The sequence below is a fragment of the Hemitrygon akajei genome, chromosome 1, assembly GCF_048418815.1.
Source record: "Hemitrygon akajei chromosome 1, sHemAka1.3, whole genome shotgun sequence".
In the NCBI taxonomy this organism is placed as follows: domain Eukaryota; kingdom Metazoa; phylum Chordata; class Chondrichthyes; order Myliobatiformes; family Dasyatidae; genus Hemitrygon; species Hemitrygon akajei.
In genome coordinates this window covers 182,042,499-182,065,040 of record NC_133124.1, presented here as the reverse complement: position 1 = coordinate 182,065,040, position 22,542 = coordinate 182,042,499, and the positions used below count along the sequence as shown (strand labels likewise).

At 43.9% G+C, this 22,542-nt stretch overlaps 1 protein-coding gene across 1 annotated transcript in view; it reads left to right on the top strand.

Moving 5' to 3' along the window:
- LOC140727789 (alpha-tectorin-like) overlaps positions 1 to 22,542 on the top strand; it is an 86,839-nt gene that overhangs the window by 8,130 nt on the left and 56,167 nt on the right. Inside the window, exons 2-3 of the mRNA XM_073045593.1 lie at positions 14,949 to 14,995; positions 15,673 to 15,711. Coding sequence (XP_072901694.1) covers positions 14,956 to 14,995; positions 15,673 to 15,711 — 79 coding nt within the window. The 5' untranslated portion in view covers positions 14,949 to 14,955. The remainder of the gene's footprint in view (positions 1 to 14,948; positions 14,996 to 15,672; positions 15,712 to 22,542) is intronic.

The following is a 22,542-nucleotide window of genomic DNA, read 5'->3' as shown; positions in this document are numbered from 1 at the left end:
TAACTCTGCATGTCCAGTCCCTATACACATGCATCACCCATCAGGATGTCCTAAAAGCCCTCTGTTTCTTTCTGGACAACAAACCAAACCCAGTTCCCCTCCACCACTTCTCTCCTCCTCCTGGTGGAACTAATCCTCACTCTCAATAATTACTTCTCTGGCTCCTTGCACTTCCTTCAAACCAAAGGTGTAGGCATAGGCACGCACATGGGCCACAGTATTGCAGGCCTTTTCATCAGATATGTGGAACAGTCCATAATCCAAACCTACACCAGCATCACTCCCCAACTCTTTATGCACTGCACTGATGACTTCATTAGAGCTGCTTCCTGTACCCATGCTGAGCTTATCGACTTCATCAACTTTTATTCCAACTCCCACCCCGTCCTAAACTTTCCTTGGTCCATTTCCAATACCACCCCTCTTTTCTCAATCTTGATGTCTGTAGACAGCTTATCTACTGATGTATATTATAAGCCCACTGACTCTCACAGCTGCCTGGACTACACCCCTTCCCACCCTGTCACTTGTGCAAATACCAGTTCCTTCACTCAGTTCCTCCGTTTCTGATGGAACTGTTCTGCAATGCTCCCAATATTCATTGCTTGCTTATTTATGTTATCGTTTTCTTTTGCATTTGCACAGTTTGTTGTCTTCTACAATTTAGTTGAACGTCCTTGTTGGGCCATCTTTGATTGATGATGTAATAATTACTATTCTACAGATTTGTTGAGTTTCCCACAAGAACAATAATTTCACGGATAATATGGTGACAACTATGTATTTGCATTTAAATTTACTTTGAACTTTGACATTTGAATGTGTTACTACTGGAGTAGATCACTGACGATAAGCCATCTATTGATCTCCATGCTGTTGTATTGATCAGTTACTACAGGTCCCACCGCTTGCCTTTGTAGTGGTACTACACCACCACGTGCAGGCTATCCCCAAACTCTGTCAGCTTTATGGAAATCACTTTCCTACACAGACTGTGGTGGTGTGACGATCGAGGTAGCTGACCCCACCAACTCCTGTGGGCATGCTGAGAGAGGCAATAGATTCTCGCAAAAAACGCCAGATGTGAATATATTAAAGAGATATTGGGGAAGTGTAGTTTGAGATGTCTGTGATTTAAGCAAGGTAGCTAGAACTTCTAACATCTCAAACATTAATAAACGTAGCACAAGAACAGGCCTTTCAGCCCACAATGTCTGTGCCAACCATGTCAGCCTCCAGCAGACAGGGAAATGAGTACGAATGTTGGGAGGTCATGTTTTGATTCTGCAGAACGCTGGTGAGTCAACACTTGAAGTATGCTGTTCAGATTTTGACACCCTGCTGAGGAATGATGTTGAAGGGAAGGGTTAGAATAAACTTGCATACATCCAGACACAAGAATGCATACTGTGCTGTTTTGCTACATTCCATCTTTAGGATTCAAGATTGATTATAATACAAACAGATAACAAACACAATAATGAAAGAGCAATAAATATGAATACGGTAGATAGTTTATATACATAGATTCATAATGCTTGGTAACAGTGTGTCGTGTAGAGTGACTCAGACAGTAAATGAGAAAGTAGTGGTGGTGGGGTGTGGTTGTTGATCAACCTTACTGCTTGTGGAAAGAACCTATGTTATTCAATTAGAAAGAATGTAAAACAGTTTCTCAAGGAAACTGCCAGGGCATGAGAGGCTGAGTTACAGGGAGAATGTGGATAGACTAGGACTTTATTCCTTAGATCACAGGGCACTCAGAGGTGATCTTATAGAGATTAAACACGAGGAAATCTGCAGATGCTGGAATTTCAAGCAACACACACAAAATGCTGGTGGAACACAGCAGGCCAGGCAGCATCTATAGGGAGAAGCGCCGTCGACGTTTCGGGCCGAGACCCTTCGTCAGGACTAACCGAAAGGAAGGATAGTAAGAGATTTGAAAGTAGTGGGGGGAGGGGGAAATGCGAAATGATAGGAGAAGACTGGAGGGGGTGGGATGAAGCTAAGAGCTGGAAAAGTGATTGGCGAAAGTGATACAGAACTGGAGAAGGGAAAGGATCATGGGACGGGAGGCCTCGGAGAAAGAAAGGGGGAGGGGACACCAGAGGGAGATGGAGAACAGGCAAACAACTAAATATGTCAGGGATGGGGTAAGAAGGAGAGGAGGGGCATTAACGGAAGTTAGAGAAGTCAGTGTTCATGCCATCAGGTTGGAGGCTACCCAGCCGGTATATAAGGTGTTGTTCCTCCAACCTGAGTTTAGATTCATTATGACACAAGCTCAGGTTGGAGGAACAACACTTTATATACCGGCTGGGTAGCCTCCAACCTGATGGCATGAACACTGACTTCTCTAACTTCTGTTAATGCCCCTCCTCCCCTTCTTACCCCATCCCTGACATATTTAGTTGTTTGCCTGTTCTCCAGCTCCCTCTGGTGTCCCCCCCCCCCTTTCTTTCTCCCGAGGCCTCCCATCTCATGATCCTTTCCCTTCTCCAGTTCTGTATCACTTTTGCCAATCACCTTTCCAGCTCTTAGCTTCACCCCACCCCTTCCTGTCTTCTCCCATCATTTCGCATTTCCCCCTCCCCCCACTACTTTCAAATCTCTTACTATCTTTCCTTTCGGTTAGTCCTGACGAAGGGTCTCGGCCCGAAACGTTGACAGTGCTTCTCCCTATGGATGCTGCCTGGCCTGCTGTGTTCCAACAGCATTTTGTGTGTGTTGTTATCTTATTGAGATGTTGGGAATTATAAGGGGAAGAGATAGGGTGAAGGCACACAGTCCTTGACCCGGTGTTGGGGAATCAAAAACCAAAGGGCACAGTTCAAGCTGAGAAGCGACAAGCTTAGTAGGACACACTAAGGAGCACCTGGCTGTTGTCTCTTGTACCATCACTGACCTTACTGACTCTGGGGACCTCTCATCCACTGCCACCAACTTCATAGTTTACATAACCTGCACTTTCCAGTTCTACCTCCTACCCAAAATGCCTGAACCGGTTTGCTTCGGTAAGCCCATTGTTTTTGTCTGCTCCTCCTCCACCGAACTTGTGTCTCCATACCTCGATTGTGTTTTATCAACCATGGTTCAGTCCCTTCCTACCTACATGCGAGACACTTCACACACTCTTGATCTTTACAATTACTTCAGTTCTCCTGGCCCTGATCATTTCACTTTCACTAACATGTCCAGTACCTATAAACCTCCATCACCCATCAGGAGGCCCTCAGTGAGCTCTGCTTGTTTCTGGACAGCAGACCAAAACAAAATCTCCTCCACCTGGTGGAACGAGACTTTAGCCTCCATAATTTCTCCTTGGGCTCACCTCACTTCCTTCTAAGATGTAGGCAGGGGCACTCACATGATCCCCAGCATTCCAGTCTTTTTCATCGGATACATGCAACTGACCAAATTCCAAGTCTACTCTAACACACCCCCCCCCCCCCAACTCTTCCTACGCTACATAGATAACTGCAGTGGTGCTGTCACCTGCACCCACGCTGAGCTTATCAAATTCATGAACTTTGAGTCCAACATCCACCATGCCCTCAGATTTATTTGGTTCATTTCAAAACCTCCTTCATTTTTTCTTGATCTCTCTGACTCCATCTGAGGAGACAGCTTATCTACTAATATCTTTTATAAACCCACTGTCTCACACTGCTACCAGGAATATACCCCTTCCCACCCTGCCACATGTACAAATGCCTGTTCCTTCACTCAGTTCCTCAGTTTCTGACGGAATTGCCCTCAGAATGAGGCTTTTCAATCCAGAACTACTGATATGCCATACTTCTTTCAAGAAAGGAGCTTGCCTTTCTCCTCCATCAATGCTGCCCTCACCTTCATCTCTCCCAGTTTTTGCACATCTGCCAATCCTCCTGCCGACACTCCAGGGAGAGGATTCCTCATCCTCACCTGCCAATCCACCAGACTTTGCATCCAGCCGACAATTCTTCATAAATTTCTTCATCTCCAACAGGATCCCACCACTAACCCAAGCTTCCCGCCCACCCCCCCCACTTTCTGCTTTCCGCATTTATTGTGCCCTACACAACACCCTGGTCCACTTGTCCCTCCTACTGATTTCTCTCCTGGAACACATGCTAGCAAGCAGAACAAGTGCCTTACCTGCCCTTACACTTCCTCCCTCACTATGATTTGGGGCCAAAACAATCCTTCCAGTGAAGCAACACTTCACCTTCACATCTGTTGGCATCACCTACTCTGTCTGGTGCTCCTGGTGTATCATTGACACCTGATGTAGATTGAGGGACCGCCTCCTCTCTGAGGACATTTGCTCCATCCACATCAAAAAGCAGAATTTCCCCGTGTCCACCTCTTTTAATTAAACTTCCGATCCTCATACGAGCATGTCCGTTCATGGATACTGCTGTGATGAGGCCACACTCAGGTTGAATGAGCAACACCTTGTATTCAGTCTGGGTAACTTCCAACTTGAGGGCATGAACATCCATTTCTTCAACTTCCAGTAATTATCCCTCCCCCCAACCCTTCCTTCCTCATTCATTGTTCCAATTTCTCCGTCTCACCTTATTGCCATACCTGCCCATCACCTCTCCCTGGAGCCTGCCCCACTTTCCTTTCTTCCATTATCTTCTGTCGTCTCCTATCAGATGTCGACTTCTCTAGCCTTTTGTCTCATTCACCAAACAACTTCTCAGCTCTAATGAAAGAGCAATAAATATGAATACATAAGATAGTTTATCTACATAGATTGATAATGCTCGGCACAGGATTGTCTGTGCGTAGAGTGACTCTGATAATAAGCGATAAAGTAGTGCTGGTGGGGTTTTTGATCAGTCTTACTGCTTGGGGAAAGTACCTTTGTTATTAAACTGGAAAGAATGCAGAGAAGGTTCTCAGGGATGTCGCCAGGACAATAGGAGCTGAGTTATCGGGAAAGTATGGATAGGTTCAGCCTTTACCCTTCAGAGCATAGGACATTGAGAGGTGATTGGATAGAGATGTAGAAAATTATGCAGAGCTGACATAGGGAGATTGTACACAGTCCTTTCCCCAGTGTTGGGGGATCAAAAAACAGAGGGCACAGTTCAAGATGAGAAGGAAAAGATTTAGTAGGACCCACTAAGAAGCACCTGGCCATTGTCTCCTGTACCATCACTGACCTTACTGACTCTGGGTATCTCTCATCCACTACCAACAACTTCATACCTGCACCTCCCGTTTCTACCTCCTACTCAAGTTGCCTGAACCTGTTTGTTCAGGTAAACCCATTGTTTCTGCCTGCTCCTGCTCCACCGAACTTGTGTCTGCATACCTCAACTCTGTTTTATAAACCCTGGTTCAGTCTCTTTCTACCTACATGTGAGACACTTCACACACTCTTGGCCTTTACAATTACTTTAAGTTCCCTAACACTGATTCTCATTTTAACTCTGCATGTCCAGTCCCTATACACATGCATCACCCATCAGGATGTCCTAAAAGCCCTCTGTTTCTTTCTGGGCAACAAACCAAACCCAGTTCCCCTCCACCACTTCTCTCCTCCTCCTGGTGGAACTAATCCTCACTCTCAATAATTACTTCTCCGGCTCCTTGCACTTCCTTCAAACCAAAGGTGTAGGCATAGGCACGCACATGGGCCACAGTATTGCAGGCCTTTTAATCAGATATGTGGAACAGTCCATAATCCAACCCTACACCAGCATCACTCCCCAACTCTTTATGCACTGCACTGATGACTGCATTAGAGCTGCTTCCTGCACCCATGCTGAGCATGCTTTTATTCCAACTCCCACCCCGTCCTAAACTTTCCTTGGTCCATTTCCAATACCACCCCTCTTTTCTCAATCTTGATGTCTGTAGACAGCTTATCTACTGATGTATATTATAAGCCCGCTGACTCTCACAGCTGCCTGGACTACACCCCTTCCCACCCTGTCACTTGTGCAAATACCAGTTCCTTCACTCAGTTCCTCCGTTTCTGATGGAACTGCCTTCAGAATGATGCTTCTCAATCCACAACTACTGAGATGTCGTACTTCTTTATGTAAAGGGGCTTGCCTTTCTGCTCCATCCATGCTGCCCTTACTCTAATCTTTTCCAATTTTTGCATGTTTGCCCACAGCCCATCCTCCTGCCGCCACACCAAGGAGAGGGTTCCTCTTGTCCTCACCTACCAACCCACTAGACTCTGCATCCAGCAGATAATTCTCCACAAATTCCTTCAACTGCAATGGGATTTCCACCACCAAGCACAACCTCTCCCCCCAACCCCATCCCCACTTTCTGCTTTCTGCAGTTATTGCCCCCCTACACAGCACCCTGGTCCACTCGTCCCTCCCACAGATCTCCCTCCAGCAACATATGCTAGCATGCACAACAAGTGCCTTGTCTGCCCTTATACCTCCTACTTCACTACCATTGAGGGCCAAATCAATGCTTCCAGGTGAGGCAACACTTCACCTGCATGTCTGTTGGGGTCACCTGCTGTGTCCGGTGCTCTTGGTGTGGCCTCCTATATATCACTGAGCTGTGAAGTAGATTGGGAGACCACCTCTCCGAGGACCTTTGCTCCATCCGCATCAAACAGCAGAGTTTCCCAGCAGCCACCTCTTTCAATTCTACTTCCCATCTCCATACCAACATGTCAGTCCATGGCCTACTCTATTACTGTGATGAGGACACACTCAGGTTGAATGAGAAAGAACTTGTATTCCATCTGGGTAGCCCCCAAGCTGATGGTATGACCATCCATTTCTTGAACTTCTGGTCATTTTCATCCCTACTCCCTCCTTCTCCATTCTCCATTCCTCTTTCCCTGTTCTGCTTCATCCACATACCTGCACTTCACCTCCTTCTGTTGCCACATCCATTTCTCTTTCCTCCATGACCTTATGCCCTCTCCTATCAGATTTCCACATCTCTAGCCTTTTGTCGCATTCACCAAACAACTTCTCAGCTCTTTACTTCACCCACTGCCCCCTTCCAGTTTCACCTATCACCTCTCACCTTATACCACTTCCTTTCCCCTCCCCACCTTATTACTCTGTCTTCCCTTCTTCCTTTCCAGTCCTGATGAAGGTATCAGTCCAAAACATCTATAGTTTACTCTTTCCCATAGTCACTGCCTCACCTGCTTTGTTCCTCCTGCATTTTGATATGATGCTTAAGACTGAATATAAACTCGACGGGAAACATTTTTACAAAAGGTGGTATTGTAGAAAGAAGTGGTTGAGGTAGCAACAATAACAAGATTTAAAAGGCACATTGATAGGTACAAGGATGGGAAAGATTTAAAAGGATATAGGTCAATTGTGGCCAAATAGAGCTAGCTTCAATGGAAACTTTGATTAGCAGTCCACCATCTGGATAGAACTCTATAGACAATCCCCAAACTCTGTCAGTTCTATGGAAATCACTTTCCTACACAGACTGGTGGTGTGAGGGTCGAGGTAGCTGACTCCACCATCTTCAGTGGGCATGCTGAGAGAGGCAATAGATTCTCGCAAAAAACACCAGATGTGAATATATTAAAGAGATATTGGGGAAGTGTAGTTTAAGATGTCTGTGATTTAAGCAAGGTAACTAGAACTTCTAACATCTCAAACATTAATAAACGTAGCACAAGAACAGGCCTTTCAGCCCACAATGTCTGTGCCAACCATGTCAGCCTCCAGCAGACAGGGAAATGAGTACGAATGTTGGGAGGTCATGTTTTGATTCTGCAGAACGCTGGTGAGTCAACACTTGAAGTATGCTGTTCAGATTTTGGCACCCTGCTGAGGGATGATGTTGAAGGGAAGGGTTAGAATAATCTTGCATAGATTTAATCATCCAGACACAAGAATGCATACTGTGCTGTATTTCTACATTCCAGCTTTAGGATTCAAGATTGATAACTGTTATTTCCAGTACATGGGCATAAAGGACAATGAAAGAACGTTGCTGTGGATCTGCAGCAGAAAAGTAACACAATCAGATAACAAGCACAATAATGAAAGAGCAATAAATATAAATACGTAAGATAGTTTATCTGCGTAGATTGATGATGCTCGGCACAGGATTGTCTGTGCGTAGAGTGACTCTGATAATAAACGATAAAGTAGTGCTGGTGGGGTGGGGTTTTTGATCAGTCTTACTGCTTGGGGAAAGTACCTATGTTATTCAATTAGAAAGAATTTAAAACAGTTTCTCGAGGAAACTGCCACATCATGAGAGGCTGAGTTACAGGGAAAATGTGGATAGCCTAGGACTTTATTCCTTAGATCACAGGGCACTCAGAGTGATCTTATAGAGGTGGAGGGAATTATAAGGGGCAGGGATAGGTTGAAAGCACACAGTCCTTTCCCCAGAGATGTAGAATCAAGAATCATAAGGAAATGGTTTAAGATGAGAGTTGAAAGATTTAATGTGAACCTGATAAGCAACATTTTTACAAAGAGTGGTATGATGTGTAAGGACGTAGTGGAGGCAGATACAATAACAACGTTTAACACTCACCTTGACAGGTACATTGATGGGTAAGCTTTAGAAGAATATTGACCAAATATGGCAAAATGGAGCTAGCTTATATGGGAACCATGGCCATCAGGTACACCATGTGCCTCCTTTATCTTGGAGACCAACTGAGGCCTGAGAAAGTAATCTGTCTGCCAACTCAGCGGAATGAGAGGCACGAGTCCCCAGCCATGCTGGCACTGTTCTGGAATATTTTCAATATTTCTTGCTTATTCATTTATATTATTTTTTCTCCTTTTTTGCATTTGCAGTTTGTCGTCTTCTGCACTTTGATTGAACGCCCTAGTTGGGTGGTCTTTCATTGATTCTGTTATAGTTACTATTCTATATATTTGTTGAGTATGCCCACAAGAAAATGAATTTCACGGTTAATCAGTGACATATGTGTACTTTCATAATAAAATTTACTTTGCTGGCCATTCGTTATAGCGGATTCTTAAACTCTTTGGAGTTAAATGACTGCAGTTCAGAAGCGCCACCGAGGATATTCTGGAGGCTGCTGAAAAGGCCTCGCGGTGCCTGTGGGACTGGTTGGGGATCCGTGGATTAGTGTGCCAATTGGACACGTGTGGGGCTGAACACCCCTGGCTGGATGGCCCGGGTGAGGCTGTCTCATAATTAAAGACCCAAAACATCCTATGACCCTGAGTCCAAGTAGCACCAGAAGGTGTATTCTACAACTACTTTGTACCTTGAACGTTGAACGTGTTGTTGCTGGGGAAGAGCACTGGTGATAAGCCAACTGTTGAGCTCCATGCTATTGTATCAATCAGTTACTACAGTTCTCACTACTTGCCTTTATTGCAATAAGGTTTTAATTGCTATTTATATCGTACTTTTCTTGTCATTTTAAACTGGAATAGGAATTGGTGTGTTATTGTCACAAGTACCGAGGTACAGTGAAAAAATTGTCAGAATCGGAATCAGGTTTATTATCACTGATACATGTCATGAAATTTGGTGTTTTACAGCAGCAGTATAGTGCAAGACATAAAAAACTATAAGCTACAAAAATAAATAGTGCAAAAGTGAATAGTGAGACAGTGTTCATGGTTTCATGCATCATTCAGAAATCTGATAGTGGAGGGAATGAAGCTGACCTGGAATCTTTGAGTGTTGGTCTTCAGGCTCCTGTACCTCCTCCCTGATGTTACTAAGGTGAACGGGGCATGACTCAGATGTTGAGAGTTCTTAGTGAGGAACTGCCTATTGAAGATGTCCTCAATTGTGGGACGTGTTGTGCCTGTTTCAGATGTCAACTTCCACAGCCATTTGCGATCCTATGAATTGGAGCCTCCATACTCTGTGAAGATGCAACCAGTCAGAATGGTCCGTGCCATACTTCTGTAGAAATTGCTGGTCTTTGGAGACTTTCCAAATCACCGCAAGCTCCTAATCAAGTAGACTGCTGGTGTGGCTGCATCAGTAAAATAATAGCAGAATAAAGTCAATAGCTACAGAGAAACGGGGAAAGTGCAGTGTCGTCTTCTTTATGCTTGATTACCTGCCAATAGAACAACCTGTTTGACAGCAGTTATTCTGTAGATTTTTAAATTTCTTTATCTGGAAGATTGACATATCAAGGCAGTGTTTGCCAGAACTTTCTATTGATCACAGACTATTTCTGTGAGAGAAGGCTCCTAACCTGCTGAAACTAGCTTGCAATAAATTGGTACTGGTTTATTATTGTCACGTGCACCAAGTTTCAAGTATTGCAGGCTTTTCTGAATGTAGAAAATTAGATACAAGGTTTCTCATTGGTTGAGGCATAGAGTATAGAAGAGTCAGGAAGTCACATGGAAGCTGTAGAAAACCTTGGTTAAGGCCACACTTGGAGTACGTTGTGCAGTTTTGGTCACCCCATTACAGGAAGGGTGTGGAAGCTTTGGACAGGGTGCAGAAGGTGTTCACCAGGATGCTGCCTGGATTAGAAGGTATGAGCTATAAGAAGAGAATGGACAAAAATGGGTTGTTTTCTCTGGAACAGAGGAGGCTGAGAGGACACCTGGCCTGTCTATGAATTGGAATTGGAAATGGTTTATTACTAAAGGTACCTTTATGTACTAAAGGTACAATGAAAAGCTTGTCTAATCATTACACAGTGCATCGAAGTAGAACAAGGTAAAACAATAACAGGATGCAGAATAAAGTGTACCAGTTAGAGAGAAAGTGCAGTGTAGGTAAACAGTAAGGTGCAAGATCATAACAAGGTAAATTGTGAGGTCAAGAGTGCAATTTTATCATTCAGGAGGTTCATTCAAATGTCTGATAACAGCAGGATAGAAGCTGCCATTGAACCCGGTAGTATGGACTTTCAGACTTTGGTATCTCCAGCCCGATGGGAGAGGAGAGAAGAGAGAATGTCCAGGGTGGGTTGGGTCTTTGATTATCCTGTCTGCTTCATTGAGGCAGTGGGAAGAGTAGACAGCCCATGGAGGTGAGTCTGGTTTCTGTGATGTGCTGAGTTGTGCCCACAACTCTCTGCAATTTCTTGCGGACTCGGCCAGAGCAGTTGCCGTACGAAGTCGTGATGCATCTGGACAGAATGCCGTCTATGGTGTATTGATAAACGTGGTAGGCTTCAAAGAGGACCTGGCCAATTTCTTTAAAATCCTGCAGAAGTAAAGGTTTTGGTGAACCTTTGTGACACATGGTCTCCATCTGAGGGGGACGTGCCCTTTCTTACCCTCCTGAGGATGTGGAGGCATTGCTGACGCAATCGCCAGTTTCTTTGTTACTGGCCTTACTTTTCATTCATGCTTGCCTGCTTTCTCTTTGCAGTAGTCACTGTTGAAAGTGGCACCGGTGACCACTACTTCGATGAACATTGAATAAAATAGCCACAACAATATGATTTGTGCCTCATTCTTTTATTCCAAATATTTTCCTGGACAACATTATCGCCAGCATCACCAAGATTCAAAAAGAAGCTGCTGGATTGTTTTACAGGCAGCAGACGAGGTTGAGTTCCAGTTGACACACAATTGACTGTGAGAGATCGGGCCCAGGTCCACAGCTCCTTGAAAGTGGCCACACAATTCGAAATGTTGATAAAGAAGCTTGCTTTCATGGGTTGGAGGGTTGGGCACAGACTCAGGAAGTCACATTGCAGCTGGAGAAAACTCCGTTTGGACCGCCCCTGGAGTATTAGAACAGAGAACAGTATGGCAGAGTACAGGCCCTTTGGCCCACAGTGTTCTAACCTTTCTCCCCCACACAGCCACACAACCCTCTATTTTTCTTTCTTTCTTGCCTATCTAAGAATTTCTGCAATGTCCCCAATGTGTCTGCCTTTACCACCACCCCCAACAATGTGTTCCATGACTCACCACTCTCTGTGTAAAAGAAAATACACCTCTGACTTTCCCCCTGCACTTTCCTCCAGTCACCTTAAACTAACATCATGTAGTATTAGCCATTTCTGCTTTGCGTTTAAGGTGAGGGGAAGGAGGTAAGTTCATATGAGATGCATGGAACAAGTTTTTTTATTACAAAGAGAGTGCTGGCTGTCCACTCTATCCATGCCTCTTATCATCGTATAGGCATTATCACATCACCTCTCTTCCTCCTTCACTCCAAAGAGAAAAGCCCTAGCTCACTCAATCTTTCCTCATTAGGCATGCTCTCAGAGTCAGGTAGCATCCTGGTAAATCTCCTGTGCAACCTCTCTGAGGCGTTCAAATCCTTCCTATAATGTGGCAGCTGGAAGTGAACACAATACTCCAAGTGTGGTCTAACGGGATAATAAAGCTGCAACATTACTTCATGGATGATGAATTCAATCCCCCAACTGATGAAGTCCAACACATCATACATTATGTTGTCTGCAGTTCTGGGCCCCCTATTACAGGAAGGATATGGAGACTTTGGAGAAAGTCCAGGAGAGGTTCACCAGTATGATGCCTGGATTAAAGGGCGTGAACAATTAGGAGAGCTTGGACAAACAGGGATGTTATCCTTGAATAGCAGAGGTTGAGTTGAGATGTGATAGAACTTCAGAATCAGTATCAGGTTTATTATCACCGGCATGTGTCGTGAAATTTGTTAACCAAGCAGTTCAACGCAATACATAATATAGCAGAGACAGAAAATAAAATAAACAAGTAAATCAATTACGTATATTGAACAGATTATTAAAACATGTTTAAGAACAGAAATACTGTATATATTTTTTTAAATGATGTAGTGTCCAAAGCCTCAAAGCTGTGGAAGTTGATGAGAAGTAGAGACAGAGTAGTCAGCCGTATCGTTTTTCCCTGAGGTCAGAATGTTTAATAGTAGAGAGCATACATCTAAGGTGATAGGGGGAAATTCAAAGGAAATGTATGGGGAATGTTTCTTACACAGAGAGTGGTGGGTGCCTGGAATACTTTGGCAGAGATGACGGTGGAAGAAATTTCACCAAATAACAAACCAATTTACCAATTCGAATAAATCAGAGGCATTTCAGAGGCTGTTCGGCAGACAGATGAATGTGTATAGAATGGAAGGAAGTGGATCACATGTGGGCAGATGGGATTTAATTCATAACAGCCCCATGATCAGCACTCACATGGGCTGAAGGGCATGCACCTGTTCTGTACTGTTCTTTTTTCTACCAAGTAATGTGATTCAGGTATAATTATATACAAGCATCTGCATTTTTAGCATCGGATTACTCCATGTAATCCCAGAATACCGTTGCCATAATTGGATCTCAGTCTTGTCCCAGTTTAAGATTGGGTTAACAATCTCCTTATGAATTGCTCTCTTCTACTATTCCTCCTTTTACTCATGAAATCACCATGGCAATGTTATAGCTGTGTAACATTTACTAAGGTCACAGCTGGAGCATAGTACTATTACTCTTATTTAGCAAATAATATGATGTTGACTGCAGTCTAGAAAAACATTAGGGAACTAATTTCTTGATTAAAAGGGTAGTCCTAGCTCCAGGGGCAAATGAAATTCAATCTACTTGTTTTGGAGTTTAGAAGTTTAGGGAGTGACCATACCGAAACATTACAAATCTTCAAGGGGCAGGGCAGGGCATGTCACACAGCACAGAAACCGGCTCTTCAGCCCTACTGATACTGCCCTAGTGAAGTGGGCAGTATCGGTCCCCGAGCCCTGTGTCAATCTCCAAACTAATTCCAGTGGCCAAATCCTCCCACAACCCTGTATCAGAGCCAAAGCAACCCCACTCAATGTCATGACAAAAGCTCAAATCCTTCCTATAATGTGGCAACCAGAAGTGAACACAATACTGTAAGTGTGGTATTCACACTCATACTGAGTGTGCTCACACTCATACTGAGTGAGGTACTCACCACACTTGTGTTCACAGAAGTGAACACAATACTCCAAGAGTGGTCTATTAGCATATTAAAGTTGCAACATTACTTCATGGATGATGAATTCAATCCCCAAACTGATGAAGTCCAACACATCATACATTATGTTGTCTGCAGTTCTGGGCCCCCTATTACAGGAAGGATATGGAGACTTTGGAGAAAGTCCAGGAGAGGTTCACCAGTATGATGCCTGGATTAAAGGGCGTGAACAATTAGGAGAGCTTGGACAAACAGGGATGTTATCCTTGAATCGCAGAGGCTGAGTGGAGATGTGATAGAACTTCAGAATCAGTATCAGGTTTATTATCACCGGCAAGTGACGTGAAATTTGTTAACTTGGCAGCAGCAAATCAAAGTAGTTAATTATATACAAACATCTGTATTTTAGCATCAGATTACACCACATAATCCCAAAACACCGTTGTCGTAATTGGATCTCAGTGTGTCCCCAGTTTCAGATTGGGCTAACAATCCCATTATAATTTGCTCTCTTCTACTATTCATCCTTTTTCATGAAATCACCATGGCAATGTTATAGCTGTGTAGCATTTAGTAAGGTCACACCTGGAGCATCGTCCTATTACTCTTATTTAGCAAATAATATGATGTTCACTATGGTCTAGAAGGGCATTATGGAACTAATTCTTGATTGACAGGGTAGTCCCAGCTCCAGGGGCAAATGAAATTTAATCTACTTGTTTTGGAGTTTAGAAGTTTAGGGAGTGACCATACTGAAACATTACGAATCTTCAAGGGACAGGGAAAGGTGTGTCACACTACACAGAAACAGGCCCTTCAGCCTTACTGCTAGAGCAAAGTGGGCAGTATCAGTCCCCGAACCCTGTGTCAATCCCCAAACTAATCCCAGTGGCCAAATCCTCCCACAACCCTGTATCAGAGCCAAAGCAACCCCAGTCAAAGTCATGACAAAAGCTCATCCCATGGAATATCTCATTGGCCTTCACTTGTGACGTTTAAAGAATGTTATTATTTGTTCCTTTAATAAAGACCTGCCATCTATTGATTTCTGCAGAAGATTTATGCATTACTCTGGAGTTTTAGTGATCGTTAATATATCTCTGATCTATTTTCCTTGTTTAGCTTTACCATGGGAATCCAATCAGCAAGACTGTTGCTGATATGTTACCGTGAGTATTTGGAACATCAAGATTTGACAAATATAATATTACTATGTAGGCAACTGTTACTAAACATTAAGTGAACTCGGATATCTTTTCTATTAGCTCCAAGATCTAGATAATCAGGTTGGATATCAGTGTGTGTGTGTGTGTGTGTGTGTGTGTGTGTGTGTGTGTGTGTGTGTGTGTGTGTGTGTGTGTGTGTGTGTGTGTGTGTGTGTGTGTGTGTGTGTGTGTGTGTGTGTGTGTGTGTGTGTGAGAGAGAGAGAGATGGAAGGGGGGCGGAAAGGAGAAGGAGGGAGAGGCCAAGAGGGAGGGGGAGGGATAGGGTGAGGGCGGGGGGAGGGCGAGGGAGTGGGAGTGGGAGTGGAAGAAGGGAGGGAGAAGAAGAGGGAGAGATCTCAAGGGTTCTTCTCGGGGGCTGCTGTTTCCGCCCACGTACCGAGAATAGACGAGTAGTTTAATCTGCTGCTGTGAATTGCCTGCACCCCGCACCCCCTCCTACGGGTCGGTGGGAATTCAAGGAGAATGAAATGGGATTGACGACAATGTGAGTCTGATGGATATCTGAGGGGTTTGTTATCGTTCTATACAACTCTATGACACTTCCTACTTAGAAACAATTCCATTGGATCTGAGGTAAAGTTTTCGCATCTGTCTAATGCGCGTTTCCATCTCCACCACAGTTTTCCTATCGGAGGTAGCTTTCACGGTGTTCTCCTTAGGTAAGTCATTACAAATTATTATTGTGTCTTCCTTTACGAGGTTTGTTGGGCGCTACGCTCTGAGCGCAGCGGCTGTCCCGAGCTCTCCGTTACCTTTTCAGCTTTGTGCCCCGATCCCACATCGACCTGTCCGTCCTCGGACATCTTCACCACCTGCGTCAGGCCCAGCTGAGTATTGTGTATCTCTGGGAGGGATGAACGTTGACATTTTAAAGCATCACGGAACTGTTCCCACAACCGATGGACTCACTGTCCAGGACCCTTCACAGCATATACTCGATACTTATTGCTTATTTATTTATTATTAATATTATTGTGTTTTTCCTATTTCATATGTGCAGTTTGTTATCTTTTGCATATTGATTGCCTGCCCATATTGGGTGCGTTCCTTTATTGATTCTGTTATTGTTATTAGATTTATTGAATCTCAGGGTTATACAGTATATGGTAAAGCAAATGCACTTTGATAATAAAATTTCTTTGAACTTTTAAAGTTAAATTTGAACTTATTGTCAGATGAACAAGTCCATGTGTGCACAGGTGCAATAATAAACGTACTTGTAGCAGCATCACAGACACAGAGCATTAGAGACACAACATTCACAAGAAGATAAGAAAGAGAAATTAAACATAAATTATGCACAAGTGTTGCAAGAAAGAAATGAATCGGAACAAAACAACGAAGCCCTTTATGGTTCTAGTGTTGCTATACTGAGGTAGTGATCGGGGTGTGCCGGATGGTTCAAGAACAGAATGGTTGGTTGAAGGGAAGTAACTGTTCCTGAACCTGGTGATGTGGGACTTCAGGCTTCTGTACTTCCTGCCAGTGGAAGCTGCAAGAAGATGGCATGGCCTAGACCAGATGGTGAGGATACTTAATGATGGATATTAATAAAACATAGCAGCAGAAGTAGGCATTTCCGCCCAACGAATTTGCTTCAATCTATGATAGCTGATTCATTTTGTTGCATTCTTAATGCACCAACTGATGGATTCAACTGATGGTGCAGTGAGATGTGCCCCTGATATATTGATCTGAGTCCACTTTTCTCTGCAGGTACATGAGCTTGAAGCCCATGCACCACCAGGTTCAGGAACAGCTACTTCCCGTCAGCCTTTTGCTTCTTGAACTAACTGGAACAACCCTAATCACTGCTTCAGTACAGCAACAGGAGTAGCATTTTATACTACAATAAGATTCTTATTTTCGATTTGTGTTTTTTTTGTAAAATTGTGTTTATGTATAAATTCATGTTTTCCCTGTGAATGTTGCTCGTCTGATGCTCTGCGCGTGTGATGCTGTTGTGAGCAAGTTTTACTTTGCACCAGTGCACATGCGGACTTGTGCCCCTGAAAATAAACTTTACTGTGTCCTTGACTTCGGCACTGCTGAGTGTTTGAATTGCCATTCCAGGCTATTTCCCTTTCATGCTTTGCTGCAGGTGACACGAGCGGTAATTTCCCCACATCAAACCCAAGAAGAATTGATTCTAGCTAACTCCTTGATCTCAACTTTGAGAATCCCATCTAAAACCATACCATCCAGACAAACCAACAACAACAATTATAATCTTATTTGCAGTAAACACAATAATCGTGTTTGCCCATAATATACACTGTATTCCTCTACAAGATGTTACAAAGGGTTGTACAGGTTTCCGTAAGTAAATAATACTATTTACTTAGTTATAAAGCGTAGAACCGGCCCTTCCAGCCAAACATCAAACCTAGCCTAATCATGGGACAATTTACTGGTTAGTAGGTTAATGACTAATTAACTTACTAACCGGTACTGTTTTTTGGACTGTGGGACAACACTGGAGAACCTGGAGGAATCCCACACATACACAGGGAGAACGTACAAACTCCTTACAGAGGATGCCGTTATTGAACTCTGAACTCTGACACCCTGAGCTGTCATCGCATCGGGCTAACCATGAACTACCATGGCAAGAGCTAAAAGCACACAAAATCACTCCACATGATAACTGTACATAAAACATAAAACATTACAGCTCTTCAGCCCACAATGTTCTGCCAAACTAACTAAACTAATCCCTTCTGTCTACCTTCCCTGTACATTCATGTGCTTAGCTATGAGTCTCTTAAACACGTCTATCATATCTGCCTCCACCATCACCTCAGGAAGCACATACAGGCATCCACCACACTCTGTGTAAGAAAACTTGTCCCGCACATCTCCTTTGAACCCCCCCCCTCCAACTTCAACACATATTCTCTAGTAGTAGATGCCATCTCTCTACTCTATCTATGCCTTTCATAATCTTAAAAACCTCTATCAGATCTCCCCTCAGCCCTTGCCACTCCAGAGGAAACAACACAAGTTCGTCCAACCTCTACTTATAGCGAATGCCCTCTAAACCAGGCAGCATCCTTGTGAACCTCTTTTGCACTCTCTCCGAAACCTCCACATCCTTCCTGGGCGACCATAACTAAATTCAATACCCCAATTGTGACCTAACTAGAGTTTTATAAGGCTGTAACATAACTTCCTGACTCTTCAAATGAATGCCTTGACTGAAATGGTCAGCACAGATTTGATGGGCCAAAGAGCCACTCGCTATGCAGGAAAAGCGTGTTGACACTTCCAGGCAGATATGAATTTAATACAAAATAGAATCAAAGAAAGAGAGATAGATAAAGATTCCCTAAAAGTGGTGACACAGGTGGACAGGGAGTTTGGTATTCTTATCCGAGTGATAAGAACAGGACTGGGACGTTATGTTAGAGTTGTACAAGACATCAGTGAGACTGCACGAAGTATTCTGTTAGATTCTGGTCGCCCATCTACAGGGAGGATGTACGGTACTGGAGGGCTTGAGGTATAAGGAGTGGATAGATAGGCTGGGACTGTTTTCCTTGGAGGAAAGGAAGATGAGGAGTGATGATCGCACTGCCTCAGTAAAGAAGCATTGAACAAGATGGAACCGTCCATGTTCCAAGCCTACACCAGTATCACTCCCAAATTCTTCCTACACTACATCGACAATTGCATTGATGCTGCCTCCTGCATCAATGCTCAGCCCGTCGACTTCATTAACTTCCACGCCGCCCTCAAACTTACCTGGTCCATTTTGACATCATCCTCCTCTTTCTCACTCTCTGGAGACAGTCCATCTATTGATATCGTTTATACACTCTCACAGCTACCTGGACTATGCCTCTTCCCACCCTGTCACTTGTCTTCCTCTGTCTCCACCGCACCTGCTCTCAGGAAGAGGCTTTTCATTCCAGAACTAATGAAATGTCCTCCTTCTTCAAAGAAAGAGTCTTTGAAAGAAAGGATGCATCCTCGAGGGAGTGCATGTTCCCGCCTGGCGCAATCCCAGAATTTGCTGGAAGAACTATTTTCGTTCATTCCTATGTTCTAGAAAAAGAAAGTCTCTTGCTACATGAAAGAGGGGTGTGGTACGAGAGGGCATAACTTCAGGTGCAAGCGGCCTGGGGAGGAATTCTTTTCAATTTTATTTTGGTCAGGGTGACCTGAATTCTAGAGCAAGTTAGTGGGAAACTGAAAGATTAGGAAGACTTCAAAAAGACGGGAAGAGCCACAAAGAAATCAATAAAGAAATGGAAGGATGATTATGTAAGTAATCTAACATAAAATAGAAAGAATGCACAGTACAAGTTTTGGTAATTACATAAAACGGTAACTGTGGCTTAAGTGAACGTGGGAGCTTGTAAGATGAGAAGGGGTAATTAATAATAGGTTATGTGGATATCACTGAGGCCTTTAGTGACTATTTTCTGTTGGGTTTCACAAAGATATGTCTAACATGCCAAAGACAGGCGTTATGGCTGCAATGGGAAGGGAGAACCTCGATACAGTCATTGACACGAAAGAGTGCATTGATCAACAAACTGGTAGACATGCCCACTGGTCCCGGTGGGATGCATTTAAGGACACTGGAAGAATTAGCAGAAGTTATAATATATAAGTATGTATATACCACATGAGATTCAATTTCTTGCAAGCATTTACATAAAAAGAAATACAATGGAATTTATGAAAAGTTATACATAAATAAAAGCTGACAAAGAATCAACGTGCAAAAGATGACATATCTGTGCAAATACAAAAAAAAAGATAAATGACAAATGATAAAAATCGATGGATTCTACTTAATTGAGACAAGGACCAGTACATTTTAGCTTAATTAAGCATCTGTCCCTCTTAGCAGAAGTTTCATGGAAATAATTAAAATGGTATCAAAAGATAAACTACCATTTAACTGAATAACATTATGTATTTAAGTGAAATATGGAGCAAATTAGAACTCGACCAATACTACTACAGCACTATAAAGTTGTGTACTACTTCCTAATAGTTATCAATGGAGGAATTCATCCAGAGTATGAGTGATTTTGATTGATTTGTAAATGAACAAAATTAGTGTATTTTTCTGATCTTGGACATTGGTGTTTCTGTACCAGGCTGTGATGCAGCCAGTCTGGGTACTGTCCACTGAGTACCTATGGAAATTTGTGAAAGTTTTAGCTATCAAGCTGAATCTACACAAACTTCTAAAACAACAGAGACGTTGTCGTGTCTTTTTCATGGCATTTATGTGGTGGTTCCAGGACAGATACCTGAAATGATAATGCCAAACAACTTACAGTTACTGACCCTCTCCACCTCTGATCCCTAATGAGGACTGCTTCCTGGGCCTCAGACTTCTTCCGCATGTTCTTGATAATCAGCTCTTTGTTTTTGCAGACATTGAGTGAGAGATTGTCGTCGAGGCACCATTCGGCCAGATTTTCTTATATTCTCATGCAGGTCAGAAGATGGTGAATAGTTTACTCAGAACAGTGAACGACAGGGTCCTGGGAAGCATTGTTGCTCAGGCAGGGTTTCCCAGATCTCAAACACCCTCTGGGAAGGGAGGGATTATAAAAAACCCATTCCTCTGAACCCACCTATGCTCTCCCTAAACCTTTAGACTTCTCTGCTCTGGAGAGAAGGTTACTACGTCTGATCCAGGAAGGACAGACCCATCCTCTGTTGGCTGAACAAACTGCACTCATTATGTTTCTCATCGAGTTAGTGGAAGCAGGCCTTTCAGCCCAACCAATCCATGCAAACCACGGTGTCCAGTCCAAGCTAGTTCCATTTTCCTGCACTTGGTCCAAATCCCTCGAAACCTTTCCGATCCGTTTACCTTTCCAAATGTCTTTAAAAGTTGTTAGTGTACCTGCCCTCATCACTTTCAGTGGCAGCTCATTGCACATATAAGCCACCCTTTGAGTAAAATGGTCGTATTAAATCTTTCCCATCCCAACTTGATCCTCTGCGCTCAAGTTCTCGAATTCCCCGAAAGAGGGGAAAAGACAATGCCCTCACCCTGTCTACCCCCTCATGGTTTTGTTACCCACAAAAAGCCACCCTTCATTCCCGTACACACCTCGGAATAAGCAGCACAGTACAGGCCCTTTGGCCCATGGTGCGTGCTGGCCTTTTAAGCTACACGAAGAATCATCTAACATTTCCCTCCGATATAGCCCTCCATTTTCTATCATTCATCTGCCTATCTAAGAGTCTCTTTCCTCCACCACCAATGCTGTCCTCACCCGCCTCTCTTCCATTTTGTGCATGTCTGCCCTCACCCTATTCTCCCACCACCACACCAGTGAAAGGGACCTTGTCCTCAGCTACCACCCCACCAGCCTCCGCATGCGGCATGTAATTCTTTGTAACTTCCACCATGTTCAACGGGGTCCCATCACCAGCACAACTTTCCCTCCCCCTCCACGTTCTGCGTTCCTACATGACTCCCTTGTCCACATCCCCCCCAGCGATCTCCCTCCTGAAATTTATCCTTGCAAACGTACAAGTGCCGCACCTAGTCCTACACCACCTTCCTCACTACCATTCAGTGCCCCAAACAGTCCTTCCAGGTGAGGAGAGACTTCACTTGTGAGTCTGCTGGGGTGATCTACTTTATCTGGTGCTCCCAGTGTGGCCTCTTGTATATCGGAAAGACCTGCCACAGATTGGGCGATCACTTCATCCACACTCATACACTCCATCCATCAGAATAAGCAGGATAGCCTGGTAGCCACCCATTTCAATCCTACTTCCCAGTCGCATTCCAACATGTCAATCCATGTTACTTCACCCCTCTCCATCTACTGGTTTCACTATCACCTACCTCCTTGTACTCCCCACCCCCTTCGTAACCTCCCATTTCTGACATCCCGTCTCTTTTCCCAGTCCTGTTGAAGGGTCTCTGCCCAAAACGTCGACTGTTTACTGTTCTCCATAGATGCCGTCTGGCCTGTTGAGTTCCTCCACATTTTGTGTGCCTGGCATTGAACAAGATGGGACTTTTCTTTATGGAGTGACAAAGGTTTAGGGGCAACTTGACAGAGGTGTATAAAATTATGAGAGGCATAGATAGAACGTAGAGCTAACATGATTTCCCCAAGGTCAGCAGTGGCCAATACCTAAGTGAGGATGTACGGGGTAAAGTTTCTTATAAATGTTGAAGGTCAGTGGAGGAAAGTTTGGCAGGATGTCAGTGGTAGATATTTTACACAAAGTAGTGGGTGTGTGGAATGCACTGCCTGGGGTGGTGGTAGAGGCAGGTAATTGGGGACATTTAACTAAATCTTAGATAGGCAGATGAATGATAGAAAACTGTAGGATTGCAGACTGTATAGGAGGGAAGGAATTGATTGACGGTGGAGTGCGTTTATACCGGTCACACAACGTCAAGGGATGAAGGCCCTTTGTTGTGATGTACTGTTCTTTGTTCCACAAAGCCACCAGCCATCCTCGACATTTTTTCTTCCTCCCTCTCCCAATGG